A 20,010-nucleotide genomic window follows, 5' to 3' on the forward strand; every position below is an offset into this window, starting at 1 on the left:
GTCTACACATCTTAAAAGTTGCCAAGGTTGAGAAATGCTGATCTAGGGGAAACTATGTTGAGCATCCATGGTATAGAATATATTAAAATCAGAACATTGGCCTATCCGCCTCTATGTTCTGAAGAGCCTTGGATAGGGCCCTTTGACCTCTCCATTTACTAGAGAGTCAAACTACTGTCAATTCTGGGGTATTTTTTATGCAGGTCATGTGTTGCATCACTGAATATTAGTTGTAATTAGATTGAAATTACATTGATATTTCTAGATTGACTTCTGTTCTGATTTAAGAAGAAAATCTTACTGGCCTCTAGAAAGGAGGTGAATGATAAATTATCCTGCAGGATTTTAAAAGTTCTAGTCATAATAAAGGTTATAAATAGGGCACAGGGAACTTTTTGGGAACCTAGACTAAATAAATTCTTAATCATTTTGAGTAATGCTTTATAATCTGTGCTATTTTGCTGTTTTACTTTTCACCACAGTTTCTGGTGCTGAATTGTTGCACTAATAAATTTATTACAAACCAGGTTCTCTTTATTTAATTTCTTTGCTATACTTCAAGTAGCACAGTTTACCTGGGGATCATATTGCAACAGGATGTGGTGAGGAACAATAGCAACCCAGAGTACATCCAGAATATAAAAAATAGTAGCTTTTCTTAGCTGAAAATATGAATTAAGACATAAAGAAGTTTAGGCAGTTGTTATTATTTTGACTGATGTATATGAGCTTTTGAGCAGGGCTGCAGAAATGACACACAGCCATATATTTGTTCCAGATTTTCTCAGATTGTTCTACTTCTTCCCACCCATATTTGCAGAAAGTGGAAAAAATGACAGGGTTCAGATACAATGTGGTTTGTGCTCCCTATATGCAAAGACTCAAATTATAGTTTGAATTAACCTCCCAACACCCAGAAAGTAAAACATAGTTCCCAGTTGCTTTATGGGTTTGTTGTTTTGTTTTGTTTTCATCTGCACTGCATTCAGTTTCATAAATTCACCCCCATCTCCATGATGCAACAGCCTTTTCAGGATGACCCAAATAGTTGCTTATCAGTGCTCTGTGAATTCAAACTCATCTCACACCACAATTTCCATAAACTATACTTTTTCGTAACTGACTGTAAGTTTCCAATCAGTTCATTGTTTATTAGTCTCAAACAAGAAACATATTGTGGGCAGGTTCAGATTCAGATTTTTTAAATGAACAGTTTCTTATTAATTAGAAACTATTAGGTATAATCATGCTCTTCCATTTGTCTTCTCCAATCCAACTTACAAGCTGCTTAGTCGTACCAGAAAATCGCCTTTTCCTCTTTTTATTCCTCCTGTATCTAGATGTTCACTTTCTGCCACCTTTATCTGCTCAAGTTTCTTTAACTCAGGACTTCTGTCATAGCTTTATGGAAGGTCTTTCTACTCACACTGCCTTATGGTTCTGCTTAAGCCCAGTCTTACAGAATGTCATCCATAATATTTAGTTTACTGCCATTAGCCTGAGTTAGTTGTCTGTGCACTGAATTTCATACAGAGATGCTACTCCTGATTATGCAAACTTTATGGCAGAATCCTATACATGTCTACTTAAAAGAGATTCTTGTTGGATTAGACCACATTTAGTCATAGTTAAAGATACTGTTTACTAAAATTGACAGAATTTTTAGTGATAATTATTTTGATTTATTAATTTTAGTATAGCTGATGGAAGTGTGACTAAATTTGGTGGCCTATACAACTATGGGAGTTTATATGAGAGTGCAGCCTTAGTTTTGCATGTTTGTCTTTCAAATACAGCTATTTACAATTCAAGTATTTTTGTTGAATAGTTTGTACAACTGTTTTTATACTCCTGTTCTTGTTTGTATATTTATTGCATTCTTAGCCTGTCTTTCCTCTGGCAATTCAGTAACTAACAAGTTGTGTGTTATCTTAACTATAAACAAAATGACTTTGTATTTCTTTAGGCACTCATCTCATAGAATTTAAAGAGCGATCTCCTAATTGAGAAAGATGAGGATCTGCGCGTACTTGGGAATTCTCAATATCCATCTTGCACCCCTTTCTGGTGTAAAATCTTCCATTTTAGGAAGATCTTGGATTGTTAGTAATTATGTGAACATTGGCTCTTAGGTTTCTACTGCTGTTTTTATGTCTTTAACTTTTATCCTCTCTTCATAGATTATACATTTTTATTTCTATTTCATTTGTTGACTTTCTTCGAATAAATAAATAAATGAAATAGTTCAGATTATGATTTTAGTGATGTAATAACACTGGAATAAATTTATAATGGAAATGTTTTGGATATGCTTTGTAACAGGGATAGAACAAAAGATTCAGGGGATGACTTTGTGTTGATATATGTGAAGAAGTAGCTTTTGTTGAGATAGTAATAGAAGAAGTTACTACTGTATGTTGTATCCGGTATTGAAAAGAGATAGGTAAAATGTCCAAAGAAAAGTCTTGCAACTGCAGAGGAGACACAGTAAAGATCATACATATATTTAGGAAACAAGAACATTTTATTTTCTTAATCTCTTTTTCAGAAGGATTATTTTTCTTTCTCAGAAGACATTGCAAAAAAAAAATATTGTTTTTCAAAAGGATCTTTTTTCTTGTTTCTCAGAGGATATTGCAAACTATTAGGAGGATCATTTTATGAGATTATCCCAAATTATTATCCTTAAGTAACAGCACTGTGTGCACATTGCATAATACAGTTTTATGCTTCATTAATGTTATTTGCTGAACAAGGCAAATCACTATTGCTTGGATCTAGCCACAGGATACACAATAGCCAGGCTGTAAATGTAAATTATTTCTCACTGGTTATCTCCTAAAGCAGATCAATTAACCAGGAGGATTTTTTTTTTAAAAAATTATTTCCTTCAGTTTCAAAAGGTCATGATCTCAACTTGTACTTCTGAAACGGAAAGTGTATTATTATTTGGGCAGTCTAGATTTAGACCTTCACTTAAGTACAATACTCAGTACAATACTCTTGGTTTTGAAACAGGAAAGAAGACACTGCATGATTCCTAACAATTATTCATTCTTGTTTGGGAACTCATCCCATTCTTTGGGATCCAAGTAGCATTACTGAAATGCAAATTAATTCGTGATAATGATTTTAATTTCTAATTAGTTGATGCTTGCATTGGCTCCCAATAATGCCAAAGATAACTAAAATGCATTATTTCCTATGACTAGCTGATAGCTACTGAGAGCCTGTAGAAATTCCTATAATAAGCTTGCTCATTTTTGAGTGAGAAGGCAGAATAATAGGCTTCTCCTCTTTAGCCATTTACTGTGGATCACTGCCCACATGTGATGCCTAAAAATATGCTGCAAACATGGAGTCCTATTTCTTTTAAGGATTGTTTAGGAAGAAGAAAACTGCTACTTTGCTTTCACCTCTTTCCATTTCTTTGGAACTTATTGCTCAAAAAGCATTCCCTAGAATTGAAAGGACTGAAAAATGTGCTAACTGGGAAATGAACAACAAGATGTAGAAAAGGAGCAATATCTAAAAAAAGAAAAAGTCTATAAAGTCATCTTGATCTTATCTCCAGCCTTTTCCGCCCAAACCCACCAAAGTCTTTTCTAAGCTGCCTGACTATAAATAGAACAGCAGCTCTCTTGCAGAGATGGGCAGCTGTAAACTACAAGCTTATTCTCTTCCCCAGCAGCATCTGTGCTGTGAAAGAGGCAGCCCAATCACAGTGGCATTATTTTTGCTAGCTTTTCATGTCTAAGTCATCCACTATGAAGGTCCTGTAAATATCTAATGCTGGAAAATCCCCTGGTTTATTTTTTAATTAAGGGGAGGTACATGCTGACAGTTTTTGGGAATAGTGGTGATTTTTTTGAAAAGCCAATATTTAAAAGAGATGGAAGAGTGCTCATCGTTTGCACAGGTGAGTTTGTTCTGTAGATGCGAATGAGCACCCTGGCTGGATGGGAAACATGGGCTGACATCAGTTTAGAGTAAACAGAACAAAGCAGTAGTAGGATATAAAATATTTGTGTTACCAAGTTATGCATAAAGCTCAGGCTAATAAAATGTAAAATCAAATTACAAACCTGCTACTTGAGCCTTATTACTTTATTTGAGTATGGTGCATAGATTAGAAAGTTCCAGAAAGCAATTTGAATTCAGTTCTATGATCATTCCTAAGAGATAATACAATTCAACTTGTACTCCCAGTTGTTCCTCTATCTATTAATCTTGTTTAGCATTCAAGCCTTGATTATGATTCACCTGTTTTTAAATATTAGGAATAATTAATATTTTTCTATTCTCTTCCAAAACATAACTGATCTTTCCAATTTATTGGAATTTTAAGGTTAGGATAAGCTTTTTGTAAATTCTTTTCAAGATTCAGTAAATAATTCTGAAGCTTACTATCTAAAATACTTTGGTAGAAGATTGTTCATCACATCTTTATCAAGGTAGGAAATAGGAATATCCATGGAAAGAGTAGAGCAGACTAGCCTAGCACTAGTATCTGACACATGATAAAAACTACTGAAATAACTGATTGTAGTAGATTTACCCATTAGATCATTTTCATTCACTCTAGAAAATATCCTTAAGTCATCCCTTTCAAATCTGCCATCTTTTTATCATTGAAAATAAGTTCAAACATTTATAACTTTTTCTTATTTTATTTGGGGGACAAAGAGATTATTAAAATTTACCTGAAAAGTACTTGATTCTTGTTATAAATAGGCAAATTTTGCTTAGGAAAATATAACTTTGTTAACTTTCAACTTCATATAAGGGCTCATTTATGTAGTTTGCTGGTTAAAGTTCTGCAAAGTCCCTACTGCTCGATTGTGGCAAACTGTAGTATGGATTGCATATGTAACTTACAAAAGATCCTAATGGGTGACCTCATGGTGGTGGGGGTAACATAGCTGCCCTTTTTGTCTGTTTTAGCTGTAGGATAGAAAAATACATATGGCTATGTCTCTTAGTTAAAAAAAACCTGGCTGATTTTGAGGATTCACATCCTGTGGGGAGTTGAAAGATTACTTAAATTAAGAGATCTTTGTATGGCAGTACTGTAGTTCCTTGCTTCAGTTGAGCCCAGCTAGGGGGCAGCATCTAACTGAGCATAGCTAATCTTGACAAACTAAGCAGATTTAGACCTTATTATTAATTGTGAAGTGCATCAGATTAAAAAGATGCTTCAGAGTGAGAATATAGCACCTGTATGCAGCTCTTTAAAGGAGCAATGTCTTCTGGAATCTTCTAGCTGATGTTGTTTTAAAGAGTTGTACATAGGTATTATGCTTCTAAACTCATCCTTGAAATCTAATCCAAAGCTCTGCACAGCCGTACTGGTTGGTACATGGTGGGAGATCACCAGGAGATACCAGATTGTAGGCTAAACTGAGATATCAAGAAAACATCACATAAAAATGCAGGAGCAAGTCATTTCTGTGCTCTTGCCATGAAAACTACATGGATGTGTGCGTGAAATTACTGGGAGTCAAGCTCAATGACATACCTTTTTTTACTCTTTAAAGTACTGTCTTCTTTTCCAAACAATTATGATATAATTTTGAGGATTATAATAATGGATTCCATCTGCTAGTGGTTATGCTAGAAAATAAAAGGCTAATGTCTCCCTCAACTCCCTAACATCCCTCAACTCACTCCTGGTGCCTATGGGTATAGTGATCTTGTTTTCTTATAAAAGCCATTCACCATGGCCTTTTTTTGAATTTTTTAAAAACTTTCCAGTCTAGTTCAGAGCCCTTGCTTTTGCTGGTGGCCTCTTATCCAAGTGCTAGCCAGGTCTGGCCATGCTTAGCTTCTTTGAGATCAACTAAGTAGTACCTTGTTTGCTAATTCTTCTGTCTTTTTTCCCTGAAATGTGTGAATGCATTTTTCCCATCTCATCATGGATAAAGATAAGAAATCCAGGTTTTTCTGTCTCATCTAATGCCATTAACAGGAAATTAGTTATAGTAATATTTCACTGTTTCTAGTTTAGGTTATACTGACTTAGAAGGCAGATGTAGATTGCATGCTAGGCTACAGTGATGATTCTATACTGATTTTTCCCATGGTTGCTGAGGAAACAGGAGTTTGGCAAAGGAAACCATGAAAATTTGCAGCAATTAAGAAGAACAGGCACTTTAGATTATTTATCCACTACTATAAACATTCACCTTCCTGATTACAGTGGTCTGTAGCTATAAAGAGTGCTTTTAAGTGTTGGAAAAATTGACGTGTAACAACAGATTAAAACAGGTGGATATGTGTGGAACACCTAGCTAGAGGAAATAGTTTGGGCCTAGTCATTTTTGTCAATTTCACCAATTAAATGGCTTTTAAAGAATCTTCAAACTATATGAAGATCTTGAATTACAGATTGTTTCATATCAATATAGTGGGACATTAAGTCAGTAGGACGATGTAATAAGGTTTATACTATTAATCTCAATGATTATGCTCATTGTTAAGTAACAGTGATGCCTCTTTTTAAATTGAGCGCACTGCTATTTTTCATGCATGTTGCTTTTTTATTTCTAATTAAAGAATGAACTAACAAAGTATATTATGAAAGTCCTGTACTGAACTGCTTGAATTGCTAGAGACTCCATTTCCCTTGGGAGAGGAGAGTGTTAACTGAAGCATTTAAACCAGGTATTGTGTCACTTACTGCTGGCAGAAGCTCGCATTGGTTAATTAATGCCAGAACTATTGCATTCAGTTTGAAAAACTTTCATCTATTTTAAAGATTCATCTATCTTCCAGTATTTATTATTGTTTCTCCATTGGACTAAGTTTCTTATCTGATAAAAAGTGACTAAATGAATACAGCTAAAAATAGCATTGTAGCTGGATATGCATATTATGTGAATGAGCGTGTGGAGGATGTATGTGTGTACGGCTAGCTGTGGAGGAACTAAAAAAAAAAGCAAAACTCTTTGTGTAAAGACAGGCTTGGCACTTCAGCCTGAGAAATGGCAGCCAGCCAGCCAACAAGCAAGGGGACAGAGCCAAGAGTATCTGAAAAAAACATACCAAATATAAAAGCTGGATAGATTGTCTCTCTGCTTCTTTATTGTTGTCCTCCTCACTTTTTAAATATGTGGATTGTTTCCTGTGGCAGTAAGATGCTGATAGCTTTACATGGCGTATCCTGCTGTGTGCTAACTTTATTCCAACAAGTGACATCAGAGCTTAGGTTGAATTTGACAGGGCTGGCCTCAGTCTGAGTTTTTTACACTATCTGGTATCATGATAAAAGTTGGTATTCTCACAGCATGATAATGTCTTCTGTATTCAGAAAAAAAATGTTTCTTGCACTTGGATATAGAAAAGATTTCCAGTTCAGATATGTGTTAGTTATTTCCACCAGAGGGCAGTCAAACAATAAATATTTTTATCAACCTCAGCAATCCTTCTGTCTTGTTATGGGATAGGAGCAAGAGCAAATAAATGGGCTGTATGTAAAACATTATTGAAATTTTTTGGCTTCCAGACTATTATCAAAGAGGGCATGTTGATGAAGCAGACCAATTCCTTCCAACGGTGGAAAAGGCGATATTTCAAATTGAGAGGACGAACTTTGTACTATGCCAAAACTGCTAAGGTAGGTTGTTGAATTAGCCCATCAACTATAAATATTAAAATAGGATCGTGTATTCCATTTTCATTATCCATAGGGAATACAATAAGTTTTAGAACACTAATGTTGAAATGCTCCTAACGTAGTGTGCATTTCATTAATTCAGACTTTGGAGATACTGCAAAATCATGACAAAAATAAATCAGAAAAAAATGGTATATATATTGTATAACATTGTATTTTATTAGGAATTCTACCTCTATGCAATAGGGCCTATGCTCCTTCAAGTTTTATTTTACATAACAAGGGTAAATCTAATACAGTGTTAAAAAGAGCATATTCTTCTCATGCTGGATATTGGAAACACTTGATAGCTTGTTTACCTGTAATTATTAAGAGCAGTAACTTTATTCACCTGGCTTTCTTCCACCATGTCCTCTTGGCAAAAACTAGCTTTCAGCCAAAAGGCAATTAATTGTAATGAAAAGACACACTGAATTTATCTTGAATGGTTACTTGCTTATTAACTGGGCAAGGTTTTGCTGTCAGTATCTTCTAGATATGTGGGAAACTCTCCAGTTGAAACAAATTGCTTGGCTGTGTCAGGACTTCATATAGCAGCAGATTAAGTATGCAGTGGAGAATTCTAGGGAGCTTCCATAAAAGCTTCTGTTCAAGTTTCAACCTCCTGTCATGTAGAGATTCAGAATGTTACTCTAGGGTTTTTTGTTTTGAAGTGATTTGCTATTAAAATGCTCCTAGATGTGATAGGCTTGTATTTTTATAAGTGAGGAGATCTGCTAGGAATCAGATCCCTTCTAGCTACTCCAGGATGATAACTGTTCCAGATCTGAAGAGTCACACTAATTTTAAAAAGCAGATTCCTTAAAACAATGACACCTTTTTACAGGCTCATATGGAAGCCTGAAAAATGTCATACTATTTGAACTAAGAGTTAAAGTAAGTAAAGAGGCCTGAAGCATTTCTGAATAATTTTTAAACTGTACAGTCTTAGCACAAGGAATCATTTTCTGTACCCACTCCATTGGAAGCCCCACTCTTCGTGTATGGTGGCCAGGACAAGTTGAGAGTCAGCAGTAGCTTTCAGGAGTGCCCAACTTCCACATGGCTCAAGAGAGCAGTCAGGAGCAGTTGGGCAGATGGGATTCTTATACATATCTCCATGCCTTTAGTTCCACCTACCTATTTCATGGGATGTGAATCAGCTGCTGCCTCATTTCTCTCCTCATCTCCAGTTCCCTCTATTGACATCCTATCCCAACTGGAAAGCCAGTCTACTAAAGCAATTCTCTTTCAATGAGTCTGACATCTGTTTTCTGTGTAAAGAACTTTCAAGAGCCAACTTCCTCAGTGACACCAACAGGGCAGATGAAATATCTGCTGGTGAAGAAAAGGGGGAGTGGAGTAGTAGAAGTATAGAGCTGTTTCCCTGGGTACAGGCAGTGTTCTGATTTCATATGGCCTTTTGACTCAAGAGAACCTGTCTGGGGAAGATGGGTGTAGACTGGCAGTACCATCATAGAGCATAGGTCCTAACTGCACCATCTTGAGAGGTAGTATTGTCGTTCATCCATTCTACCAGCCTCTAGAAGATTTAGCTACCCTTCTTCAGTTAAATAGACAAGGAAATCTCCTGTGAAGAAATTACCCATAATAGTTCTCTAACCTCCAAATTTTATGTACTAGACTTTCTTTTTGTTCTTGAATTAATTCTTACTCTTTTTTATTTTCCAGTCAATTATTTTTGATGAGGTGGATCTGACAGATGCCAGTGTGGCAGAATCTAGCACTAAAAATGTCAACAATAGTTTCACGGTAAGATTGCTTGCATCGTATCTCATGATTAAGCATATCTTCTTTGTATTATCCTTACTCAGGACAGCATAAAGTGAAAAGCAAAGAAGGGTCAAAAGGGGGAGTTAAAAGCCTGGTCAGAAGGTACTGAAATTACTAATGTTCAACTTCGTAGAACGATTACATCCTTCTCTGTGAAATAGTGGTGTGTAATGCTGTTGCTTGGGTTGTGTTAAAAGACAGAAATAAATAGGCATAATAACTCTATTTGGTTTTAATATTGGGAAATTGTTGATGCCTGGGTATAGCAAAATGTAATCAGTATAAGTTGGTAAGAACTAATTTTTTTTTCAGGCCAGTCCATTATGTTCAAATTAAGTAAGTTTTCCATTCAGAAAGCTAATAGGATATTACTTTAATTGATACTGTTTCTTTATCTACTGGATGTTTTATTTCTTCTTCTTAAATATGCTACTTATCCTGAGCCTTGGGAATACATATGTTTTAAAGAATGTGATTTGAAGAATGGAACTAGTGATTCACCAGAGCTATGGAGACTTACCAAAATATGTTGTAAGAATGTTTAAGGATCTACAATTCAATTCTGAGGTCTGTTTCTATACATTCTTGTAGAACCATGGCACTACATGTTTATATAATTACTGTTTTATTATAAAAGGTGGGAAGTGACTTTCAAAAGTGACTGTTTCTGATTTTATATTTATATGAATTTCTAAGTTCTCCAGTAAGCCAAAGTACATTACAGGATATTATTTCAAGCTTTGGGAATAATATAACAATTCTTAGTTAAAATAACATTCATAGATCCTCTGTATTCTGCATTGCACCTAGAATATTGGATACTTAGAATATTGTGTCTGGTTCTGTGCAGCGCATTTTAGGAAGGACATTGACAAAAGGAACATGTCCAGAGAAGAGCAACCATGATGATAAGTTCCTGGAAGGAAAGACTAAAGGAAAAATGGAGAAATTGGATGTGTTTAGCCTAGAGAAGAGAAGACCTTGGGGGTTACTGTGGTTATCTTTAAGTTTCTGAAGGGCTTTCATGTGTAAAATGGGACAGAACTTGCCACAGTTGTTCCAGAACATAAGACAAGAAACAATAGGCTTAAATTACAAGGAACTAGCATTCAGTTGAACATCAAGAAATTGTTTCTAACAATAAGAGCTGTTTAACAATGAAACAGATTACCTCAGAAGCAGTAAATTCTCCTATGCTGGAAATGTTCAAACAGAGACTGGATGACCATCCGTCAGGAATGCTATAATAGTGGGTTACTTCACTGGGAAGGGAGTGAACTAGATGAGCTCCATGATCCCTTACAACCACTGCATACTGTGATTCCATAATATATCTTAGATAAAAAGAAAAAAGAATTTCATAGTTTTCAGCCTGGAAAATAACATCTTGTTAGTATCGCTTATGAAACCACCTAACGAATAAAAAGACAGGGCTATTTTTTGTTACTCTTTCATTGGCAATACCACTGGAGGTTTTTTTTGCTAGTTTTTATATAAACTATAGTTTTCTTTTTGAGAATACCATTTTCTTCTCAATTTGTTTTTCTTTAGCTCTGTTATCTGCATACCTTGAAAATACACTGAACAGATAATGCATACCATTTTAGGAATGCCTTTAGAAATGAGACATGTTGGTTTATTTTGGAAACATTACATTCATAATTTTGTATTTGACATTAAACTTTATATTATGTTGGCGAAATTTTTCATGTCTTCTCACTATTGTTGGTTTCCAGAAACAGTTTCCTTGTCCCAAGGTTTCTTTGCTACTATAGTTTTCCTAGCCTTTTTGCTTATGCTGAACTATGAATTTTAATGATATGGGTTAATCTACAAATATTATATATGTGCAGAGCTTGTGATCTTTAAAATCTTTCTGGAGTTAATTTTGAATTCAGTTGAGCTTCCTGTTGAATTAATGCAGTTCTGCTGCTGACAGATAATCATCATTCCTGGGAGAGTTTAAAATTGTGGTCAGGAAAAGAGGTAGGGTCCATCAGTTTAATTTATTATATTCTATCTTTTCTTTTATAATTTTGAGTTCAATTTGGTTATAGTCCCTAACAAATATGAAGGTTCCTTGTTTAGATTTTAAACAGTTAATAAATAATTATTAATCTGTAATTTAATTATCTATAAAGGAATCATCACAACATAAGCATATAACATACTTACCAGGTATTAGAAAAAGAATAGGAGTAAACTTGTGAAAATTATAGAGCTGGAAAACAGCTCAGAATATCTCTAATATCCATGAGATAACAAAATTTCTTGATATGCAGGTGGTCCTCGACTTACGACCATTCATTTAGCAACTGTTCGAAGTTACAATGGTGCTGAAAAAACTGATGACCTTATGACTGTTGCAACGCCCCCATGGTCATGTAATCAAAATTCAGGTGCTTCTGTGAGGATTGTGGGGTTCAGATATCCCAATAGTAAGAAATCTCTCTGGAACCATTCAGATCTCAGTAAAGTATTTCTTTATTGTAAGATACAGTTCCATCTCCATCTAAAGACTCAAGTGAATAAGATTCCCCAGTTCCCTCCTTTTACTTGTCCCAGTTTCCCGCCTTCGTTTGAAATTGAATATTTACAACTGCTATTGGTTTTACAACATGATTCCCAGCAGCATTCTTCACTGTCCGTTTGCTGATAAGATGATAGCCATAACACTCTCTGGCGTCAGCTTGCTGGGTCAGTCCATGATGTCTTCATTTCTCACACAGCAATCAATCCTCCCCCTCCCTCCTTTACAACCCATGACAGAGGAGAAGTATTTACAATGGTTGCAGTGTCCCAGGGTTACATGAATCCAGGGGTGCCATTTGCGACCTTCCCAGGTGGCTTCCAACAAGCAAAATCACTGGGGAACCACATGATTCACTGCAAAAAATGTAAAATTGGGTGTGGTCATGTGATGCCTTGCTTAACAACTGCACTGCTTAACAGTGAATTTTTTGGTCCCTATTGTGGTTGTAAGTTGAGGATTACCTGTATCATAACATGCCAAAGAGGACAAGCCATTCAAGATACAGTGAGTACATCAGAATGTGAAAGACAAGCAATAATTTAAAATCTTTGTACCATGTATACTTGTGTATAAGCCCATCTGCAGATAAGCTGGCCCTTGAATTTTTAACCAAAATACCATGAAAAATGAATAACCCATGGATAAGCAGACCCACATTTTTTATGGTATTTTGCCTAAAAAATGAAGGGTCAGCTTATCTGTGAATGGGCTTATACATGAGGATTTACGAGAACTTTTAAAAAGTGTTACCGTATATACTCACAGATATCTGAACCCAATTATCCACGAGTATATACGGTATAATCAATTGCAAAAACAAAACAACCTAATAAAATCAGCTAAAACTGTAAAACCAAATGAGATACCAGTTACAAGTCATCAATTATTATGTGTGTAATCCCACATAAGTGCAATCAATTGTCAATACTTAAAGATAAATTAATTTAAAAAAAGAAAAATCTATATACTACCTGTCTGGCTAAATAACAAATTTTCCCAGCTGTGGTCAGCTCTCTCTTTTCCTAAAGATACTAAAATTGGTTCTTGGCTGAAGAATATTAAGGAAGTGATTCCACTGTCTAAAGGCCAGGAAACAGGCTAAGGAAGAAGACGGCACAGACAAAAGTGCCTGTGAAATTGCACAAGCCTCTTGAGCATATAAAATAATTACAAAATTCTCCTTAAACTGACCAGAATCAATACTTACTGACACTGAGCCCTATCTTGTTATTGTTGGAATGTAAACTTCTAATGCACAGTGGGGGCAATAATTCAGCCTCATAAATAATCTCATAAAAATTTAGTTGGCAAGGACAATTTTTGCTCAAATTTTCTTTTTAATTTAATTTAGAATTAGGTTATCTGCAGGACCACATCCCCGGGGATATCTGCCTGTCCCACCAGAGTGGATACGGTGGGCATGCTCCAGGTCCCTTCCCCTAAACAGTGCCATCTTGCCGCCCAGGGAACAATCAGATAAAAGAGAAAGGAGTCTGTAACAGAGTAACGGCCAGAGAAAGAAACTTAGGAAGGACCCACCCTAACTACTCAGGCAATAAATAGGGAGGGCGGGAAATTTGTACTTTCATACTTGTAAGGTTCTGTTAATGTAGCCTTACAATAAAATAGAATTAGCTCATCTCATCATGCTTCCTGTCTGGATTACCTGGGAGGGCTACATCCATCTTGCCAGTATGAAAGTCCTTCCTAAGTTTATTCTCTGGCCCTTACTCTGTTGCGGACTCCTTTCTCTTTTAACTGATCGTTCCCTGGGCGGCATCTCTTCCCCACTTCTTCCAAGATCACCCTCACATTCCACCACACAGGCTTTGGGAGAGGGGGAGGTCAGATTGGGAGGAGAATGTTGTAGATTGTAGATTATTCTTGGTCGTAAACCACCCAGAGTTAGGTTTAAGAAGGGCAGCTATACAAATGTTTTAAATAAAATGTATCTAATTTCAAACTGCTTTGGTCCCATTGATCAAATAGTGTTGGCTTTCTCTGTCACATTGCTTGCCCACTAGAACAGCCTCCCCCCAGAGATTCGTACAACCCTTACCCAACCCTCATTCAGAAGGTCCTTAAAAACATGGCTTTTCCTCCAGGCCTTGGGCTAAGGTGAGTGGCAGGCCTCCTGTGGGAATATGGACACCAGGTTTTATATTCTGTTGCTGTATCTCAACATCATAGTTATTTCCTTTTCATTATATTGTTTTAATACCATACTCTTTCGATTGTTGTACACTGCCCAGAGTCGCTATAGAGTTGGACAAATTTGATAAATAAATAAAACTTCGACTTGCAAGCAAGCATATATTTCTTTGATAGTAGAAATCTTTCTCTGCCTGAAAACTGACCTTTTGTTGAGAGAAAATAAGGAAGGATATAAGGAAGATGCAAAAAATATGCTTTCTTTGACTAGCTGCTTTGTGGGACTTTTAAAAGAAAGTCTTCTCTGTGTTGCCCAGTATCTCTATAAGATTTGAAAATATGTATTAGAATAATGCATTATTCAAAATATCAAATATCTGTGTAATTAAGCACCCTGACTTTTTTCAGGGTTCCACCTGAGTTGGAAAAAAAAATAAAAGATGGAACTGCTTTAAGAGTTGCATTAACTTTATGAATCTGCTTTTCATTAAAGAAGCCACTTATTAAAGTTAATGCGACTCCTAAAGCATAAACAGCCCTAATATATATCCACTTTTCATAAACTGGATAGTATTAACTTTTTCTGTTCCTATTAAATCATTTTTTTAAATAACACTGAAGAAAGATATTGATAGCCTTTTGCCCACTGAGAATGTCATTTCATCTGTTTTGAATTACTTTCATTGAAATATCCAGACCAAGACTATATTTGCTATCTCTGAGGTTAGGGAAAATTCAGGGGAAATGTTCCCAGCCACAGATGGAGGCCTGCAGTAGATGACCAGGCAGAATCTCTTGTGCCAATGGGCAGGCAGTAGAGTTGCCCATTATGTTTCTTACCTTAGGGCTGCCCTCTAAAATTGAAGTCTGTGTTGCTGAAGGGGTGGAGTTCATCTCTGGAAGTCTTCATACACCCTCTTCTAGGAAGCACCTCTTAACTCTACCGCAGACCGGAAACATCGTGTTTTCACAGCAGTCTGCCTGTGTCCTGAATTTTCTGCCAGCAGAATTCTGTCCCTGCTTCTCCTTCAGTGCACAGCTAATCAGTTTGTGCACAGTTGAGCAGAATTCCCAGAATGTGACTGAGGGAAGGAATAATCCTATTAGTATTTGCTCCAAATTCTTAATAACTTGCTTACTCTAAAGGAAAGAAGACACAAGCTCAGGGACATAGATTAGAAAAATAGTGATTGTGATATTGTAACTTTATGTAAGAAAAGGGAAGTGGGGCTGAAACTGCTGAAGACCACATGCTCTTTATTATTAGAGTCCATCAGGAATCAGATATTTTAGAATAAATTGATCAGGTTCTTTCTGTTACTCTATAGTGAAAACAGTGACGGATTTCACTATGCTATGCTAGTCTGTACTGTTGCATAAATAAATGCATTTTAGGACTTAAAGTACATAGGAGAGGATATTGCTTCCAGAGACAGAATTAGAAATGTTGTCATATTTTCCAGCACAGGAAGAGATGAAGATCAGATCTGAAGTTTGCACTCTTATCATAATATAAACCCGGTTATCTTTTTTTTTTCCCCATATAAATGAGATAAAGTAGAATATTTATTTCTGTAGATTTGTAGACTTATGAAACTGTTTATAAAATAGTGAGCACTCTGGAATTAGAGTTTCATCTGCAGAAAGAAGAGTAAGTAGAAACTTTTGGCCTTTATTTCTTGCTGTTACTAACTAAAATTTTAAAATTATTTCTGCTGTAGTATTCTCCGTTTTTTCTTGCGGCTTTCTCAGTATGTTTAATCTACTAAACAAGTGTCTGCCACATTCTTACACCGGTGGTAGGAGATGGGTATATTTCCTTGAGAGTAAAATAACTGTTTTTGGTACTTAATATTGAATTTATTCTTTGAAATAGAAAAAAAAAGTTGTATGTCGGGCTTCTCAAACTGTGGGTCATGCCTCTTCCCCTTTTATTTTATTTCATTTTATTTATCTTGAATGTCCAAAGTGAGACCACTGTCAGAACTTATTCCACTCTGCTTGGACAGCAAAGCTGACAGCAAAGTCAGAATTTTCTATAATTAATCCTGTAAAGAGTAAATATCTTCAAAAATAAATATAAACCAAGAAACCCAGATTCCAGAAATTATACAAAACTTATCCTTATTATTAATATAATTTTGAATTTGATTGCTTTATTGTTCCTTTCTAATGAGAAAGTTTTGAATTGGTAAACATCAGTGTTCCATTTTATATGATACATAGATTTTATCATATTTATTAAAGGTATTTATTTCTTGACCAACCCTAACCCCAATTAAATAATTAATTTTATTCCTGATGGGAATCATGCATATTTATATAGCATTTTAGGGGTCCCGATACCACAAAATTTGAGCACCCCTGTGTTATGTGCTTCCCTGTTCCTCTTCCAGAGAGGTACAGTACTGCAGAATGCTCCAATTACTGAGAATCCACCCTGTTATTGTTGTTGTTATTATTATTATTAGTTTATCCTGCCTTTTTATGTATATGTAACTCAAGGCAGTGAACATACTTAATACTCCTGCCTTCTATTTCCCCCACAATATCATGTTAAACAGTAGGATTTATTCCAAGGTAAATGCCAGTAAGATTGCTTTCTGATTCAAAAGTGGTATGTGGTAGTAAAGTGTTCCCAAGTGTTTGTTGTAAGAAAATAAATAAATAAAGAACAGAGCTTGCTTATTTGCTCTAAAATTGTAAGCCCACAGAAAGTTGCACTTAAAGCTAACAGGATAAAGACACATTTCCTGTACGTATTTGCAAAGAGACAGATTGAACTTTAAGCTTGTCATTCTCACTTGGCTTCCAAAATGTGTCAAACCGCACCTTGCTCTCTTTCTCTTCAAACAGGTTTAGGACTATTTAATCATTTATCTGTTCATCCTATTTCTTAGAGTAAAGGTGAATTTGCATTCTATATTATAATAGCTTAAGTTATTTGGAAGAGGTGTAGACCATATCTAAATCCCCAAAATAACCCCATTTTCCAAATTCTAAGCATATAGTGAGTTCGTGAATCAATTCATTAGGTATTTGGGTTCAGGAAAGTGCTTCAAGACGCAATCAGATTTTGAAGCACGAGGAAAGGGGGCTATTCACATAAAGAAGAGACATGGGATCTGTGAACAAGGCAGACTGTTTTACAGTTGGATATGACCAGGTCTGCCCGTCAATAGAATGAACAGTGATTTTGTTGTTCGGGACCATATCCTAATTCACTTCAAACCAAACTGATATGTAAGTATAAGTTAATGGGAGTCAATAAATGATTATACCTTTTCAGTAGTGGCTTCTTATAGGGTACCTGTCTTTGTAAACAGATCCTAGCGATGCCACCTTTGGTTTTCATTAGAAATTAGATCTCTTTGTCTTCAACAGATCTTTAATTTCTAAAGGTTAAATATACAAAGTTATATGTTATTGTTTACATCTGGTTAAATTGTTACTGTCTGTACTGTTTGCTTTTTGTATTTGTTGCATTTAGTATTTTAATTATATAATTTTACATTAAAAAACATGCTATTTTTTAAAATGAATGAATTGACATCTAGATTCCCTGTTTATGGATTTATTGATTATAGCCTGTTCCTAAACAAACATGTACATGGAGATCTTTAATTTCAGTTTCTTGGGTGTAATTAATCTTTGTTTGGAGAGTCTGGTTAATGCACATTTATTTTTAATCATGGAGGTACTTCTTTATAAAGATTGTTACAATCCTGTTTGATAAACATTTGTGTACAGTACATGTATTGATTTTGGACTTATGCATTGTTACAGTGTTGCTTTTGACTTGTTATCTGTAATGTACTGGAGATGAGTAATGATGAAGTAGGAAATATATTGACACTTAAATTAGAACTTGGCCATTAACATTCCTTGAGGAAGTAAGTATATTTTGCTTTATTTGAAGAGAAGCCAGATTCCAAAAGGTTTGTTTCCATATGTTAAACAGTAGCACTGAGCTCTGCTCTGTGTTTTTGTTCTTTGCGTATCTGTGTAATTTGTTTGCAAAGCTTTAAGTAGAACAAGAGTCAGTTTTTATATAATATTACATTCCCTATTTGGATTACTTGGCTTATCTCCCTGTATTCCTTTTATCTTACATTATACTGTCCTTTTTTCAAGGACCTCAGGGTGGCATTTTAACATCTGAAACTAGCAATATAGATAAGGTTCACAGGTTAACCTTTGTGATGGCAATTTACATAAGCCGTTCAGAAACAGTTTGAATAAATGAGTAGATTGTGCAAAGCAAGTAAGTGTAGAATAGTACTTATAGCAATGCTTCCTAACCTGTGATCTATAAAGATTTTTAATTTAATTTATTTTCTATCCCGCCTTTATTATTTTATAAATAACTCAAGGCAGTGAACATACCTAATACTCCTTCCTCCTCCTATTTTCCCCACAACAACAACCCTGTAAGGTGAGTTGGGCTGAAAGAGAGTGACCCAGCTGCTTTCATGCCTAAGGTGGGACTAGAACTCTCAGTTTCCTGGTTTCTAGCCTGGTGCCTTAACCACTAGACCAAACTGGATACTGCAGATATGGTCTGTGAAGGTATTGTTGGTAGTCCTTACTGTGGTTGCCATAATTTTTTTTTAAAGCTGAAATAATAGAATATAATCCAGTCTTACAAGTTTGTTATACTTCTACCCAAATCTCATGAGAGTTTGCCTTTTTTATCTTGAAACCTTTCAGGATTTTAGTGGGAATATTATTTCATGAAATTCAGTGATTCTCCTCGATGTTGACTATTTTCATTTTGAAACGAATTTATTATTTAACTTTAAATCCATGAACACCATCTGAGGGAATGTTTCTTATGTGGTTGTTTTCAAAAGCTTTCACAGGTTATCTACAAGAGGTCTGCATCAACAAAAAGGTTGGAAAGCGCTGATTTACAGTACACAAACTGTTATGTAAGAGAATGGATAAATAGATGTTGCCCCATGTGTTGGGTGTTGTTTGTAGTGGCCACTGCCGGTTGTGCTCTAATTTCATGAAAAAATGTCCTAAAATAATTTTGTTAGGCAATCTATACTCATATATAGAAATGCAATGTGACTCAAATTACAGTTCTCATATGTAAAAGCCTGATTGCTACCTGCATCCTTTTATCAGTTAATCTAATTTATTAGTATAATTAATTTCCAGGAAGCTATTTATTGTTTACAAGCATTCATTGTTTTATCTGAGTACACAAGAAAGTTTTAGTCACTCTGCAAACCTCAGAAACATAGAAGGGACACAGAGTTGCAGTTGGCTAGTAAGCATACCTGAGAGTATGGAGCTGAACCAATTTTGTAATATCAGTTCCCCATTAAAACACCCGTAGGTATACATGTGAAAGCAGTATTCAATTGCTTTGTCCCCAGAGACTCTTTAGATGAGATGTAATTTTGAAATTAATTTTAGGAAATGCTGCAGAATGGCCAAATCCATCATACTTTAGGTAGAGTACAGGATCTGTTATTTAAATATTGATCCATGGCCACTGTAGTATAACTGCCTCCCATCTGCATCAAAACAGTCAGGTTACATAATAAATTCAATGACATCTAATGCTAACAATTTCCCAGTTTTGTGACAAGGTAGAGCATGGTGCCCATGCTTGTTTCTGTTCAAAATTAGATAGATGTAATGGTGAAACGTTAAATATTTATTTTTAAAAATCTTTTTGAAAGACTATGCAGCATGCATTACTGTACAGGTAGTCCTCGACTTACGACCATTCATTTAGCAACCGTTCGAAGTTACTACGGTGCTGAAAAAGTGACTTGCAACCAGTCCTTGCACTTACAACTGTCACAGCATCCCTGCGGTCACGTGATCAAAATTCAGACGCTTGGCAACCAGCATGTATTTA

At 35.5% G+C, this 20,010-nt stretch overlaps 1 protein-coding gene across 7 annotated transcripts in view; it reads left to right on the forward strand.

Annotated features, from left to right (window-relative positions):
• DGKD (diacylglycerol kinase delta) overlaps positions 1–20,010 on the forward strand; it is a 91,715-nt gene that overhangs the window by 25,233 nt on the left and 46,472 nt on the right. For 3 of the 7 annotated variants that reach the window (XM_063306909.1, XM_063306904.1, XM_063306903.1), the window contains exons 2-3: positions 7,505–7,615; positions 9,347–9,427. In XM_063306909.1, coding sequence (XP_063162979.1) covers positions 7,523–7,615; positions 9,347–9,427 — 174 coding nt within the window. In that variant the 5' untranslated portion in view covers positions 7,505–7,522. Of the gene's footprint in view, positions 1–7,504; positions 7,616–9,346; positions 9,428–9,461; positions 10,016–15,737; positions 15,784–16,976; positions 17,040–20,010 lie in introns of those variants that run through there. The other 4 variants (XM_063306905.1, XM_063306902.1, XM_063306906.1 and 1 more) reach the window with 4 other exon arrangements.

The sequence above is a fragment of the Candoia aspera genome, chromosome 6, assembly GCF_035149785.1.
Source record: "Candoia aspera isolate rCanAsp1 chromosome 6, rCanAsp1.hap2, whole genome shotgun sequence".
In the NCBI taxonomy this organism is placed as follows: domain Eukaryota; kingdom Metazoa; phylum Chordata; class Lepidosauria; order Squamata; family Boidae; genus Candoia; species Candoia aspera.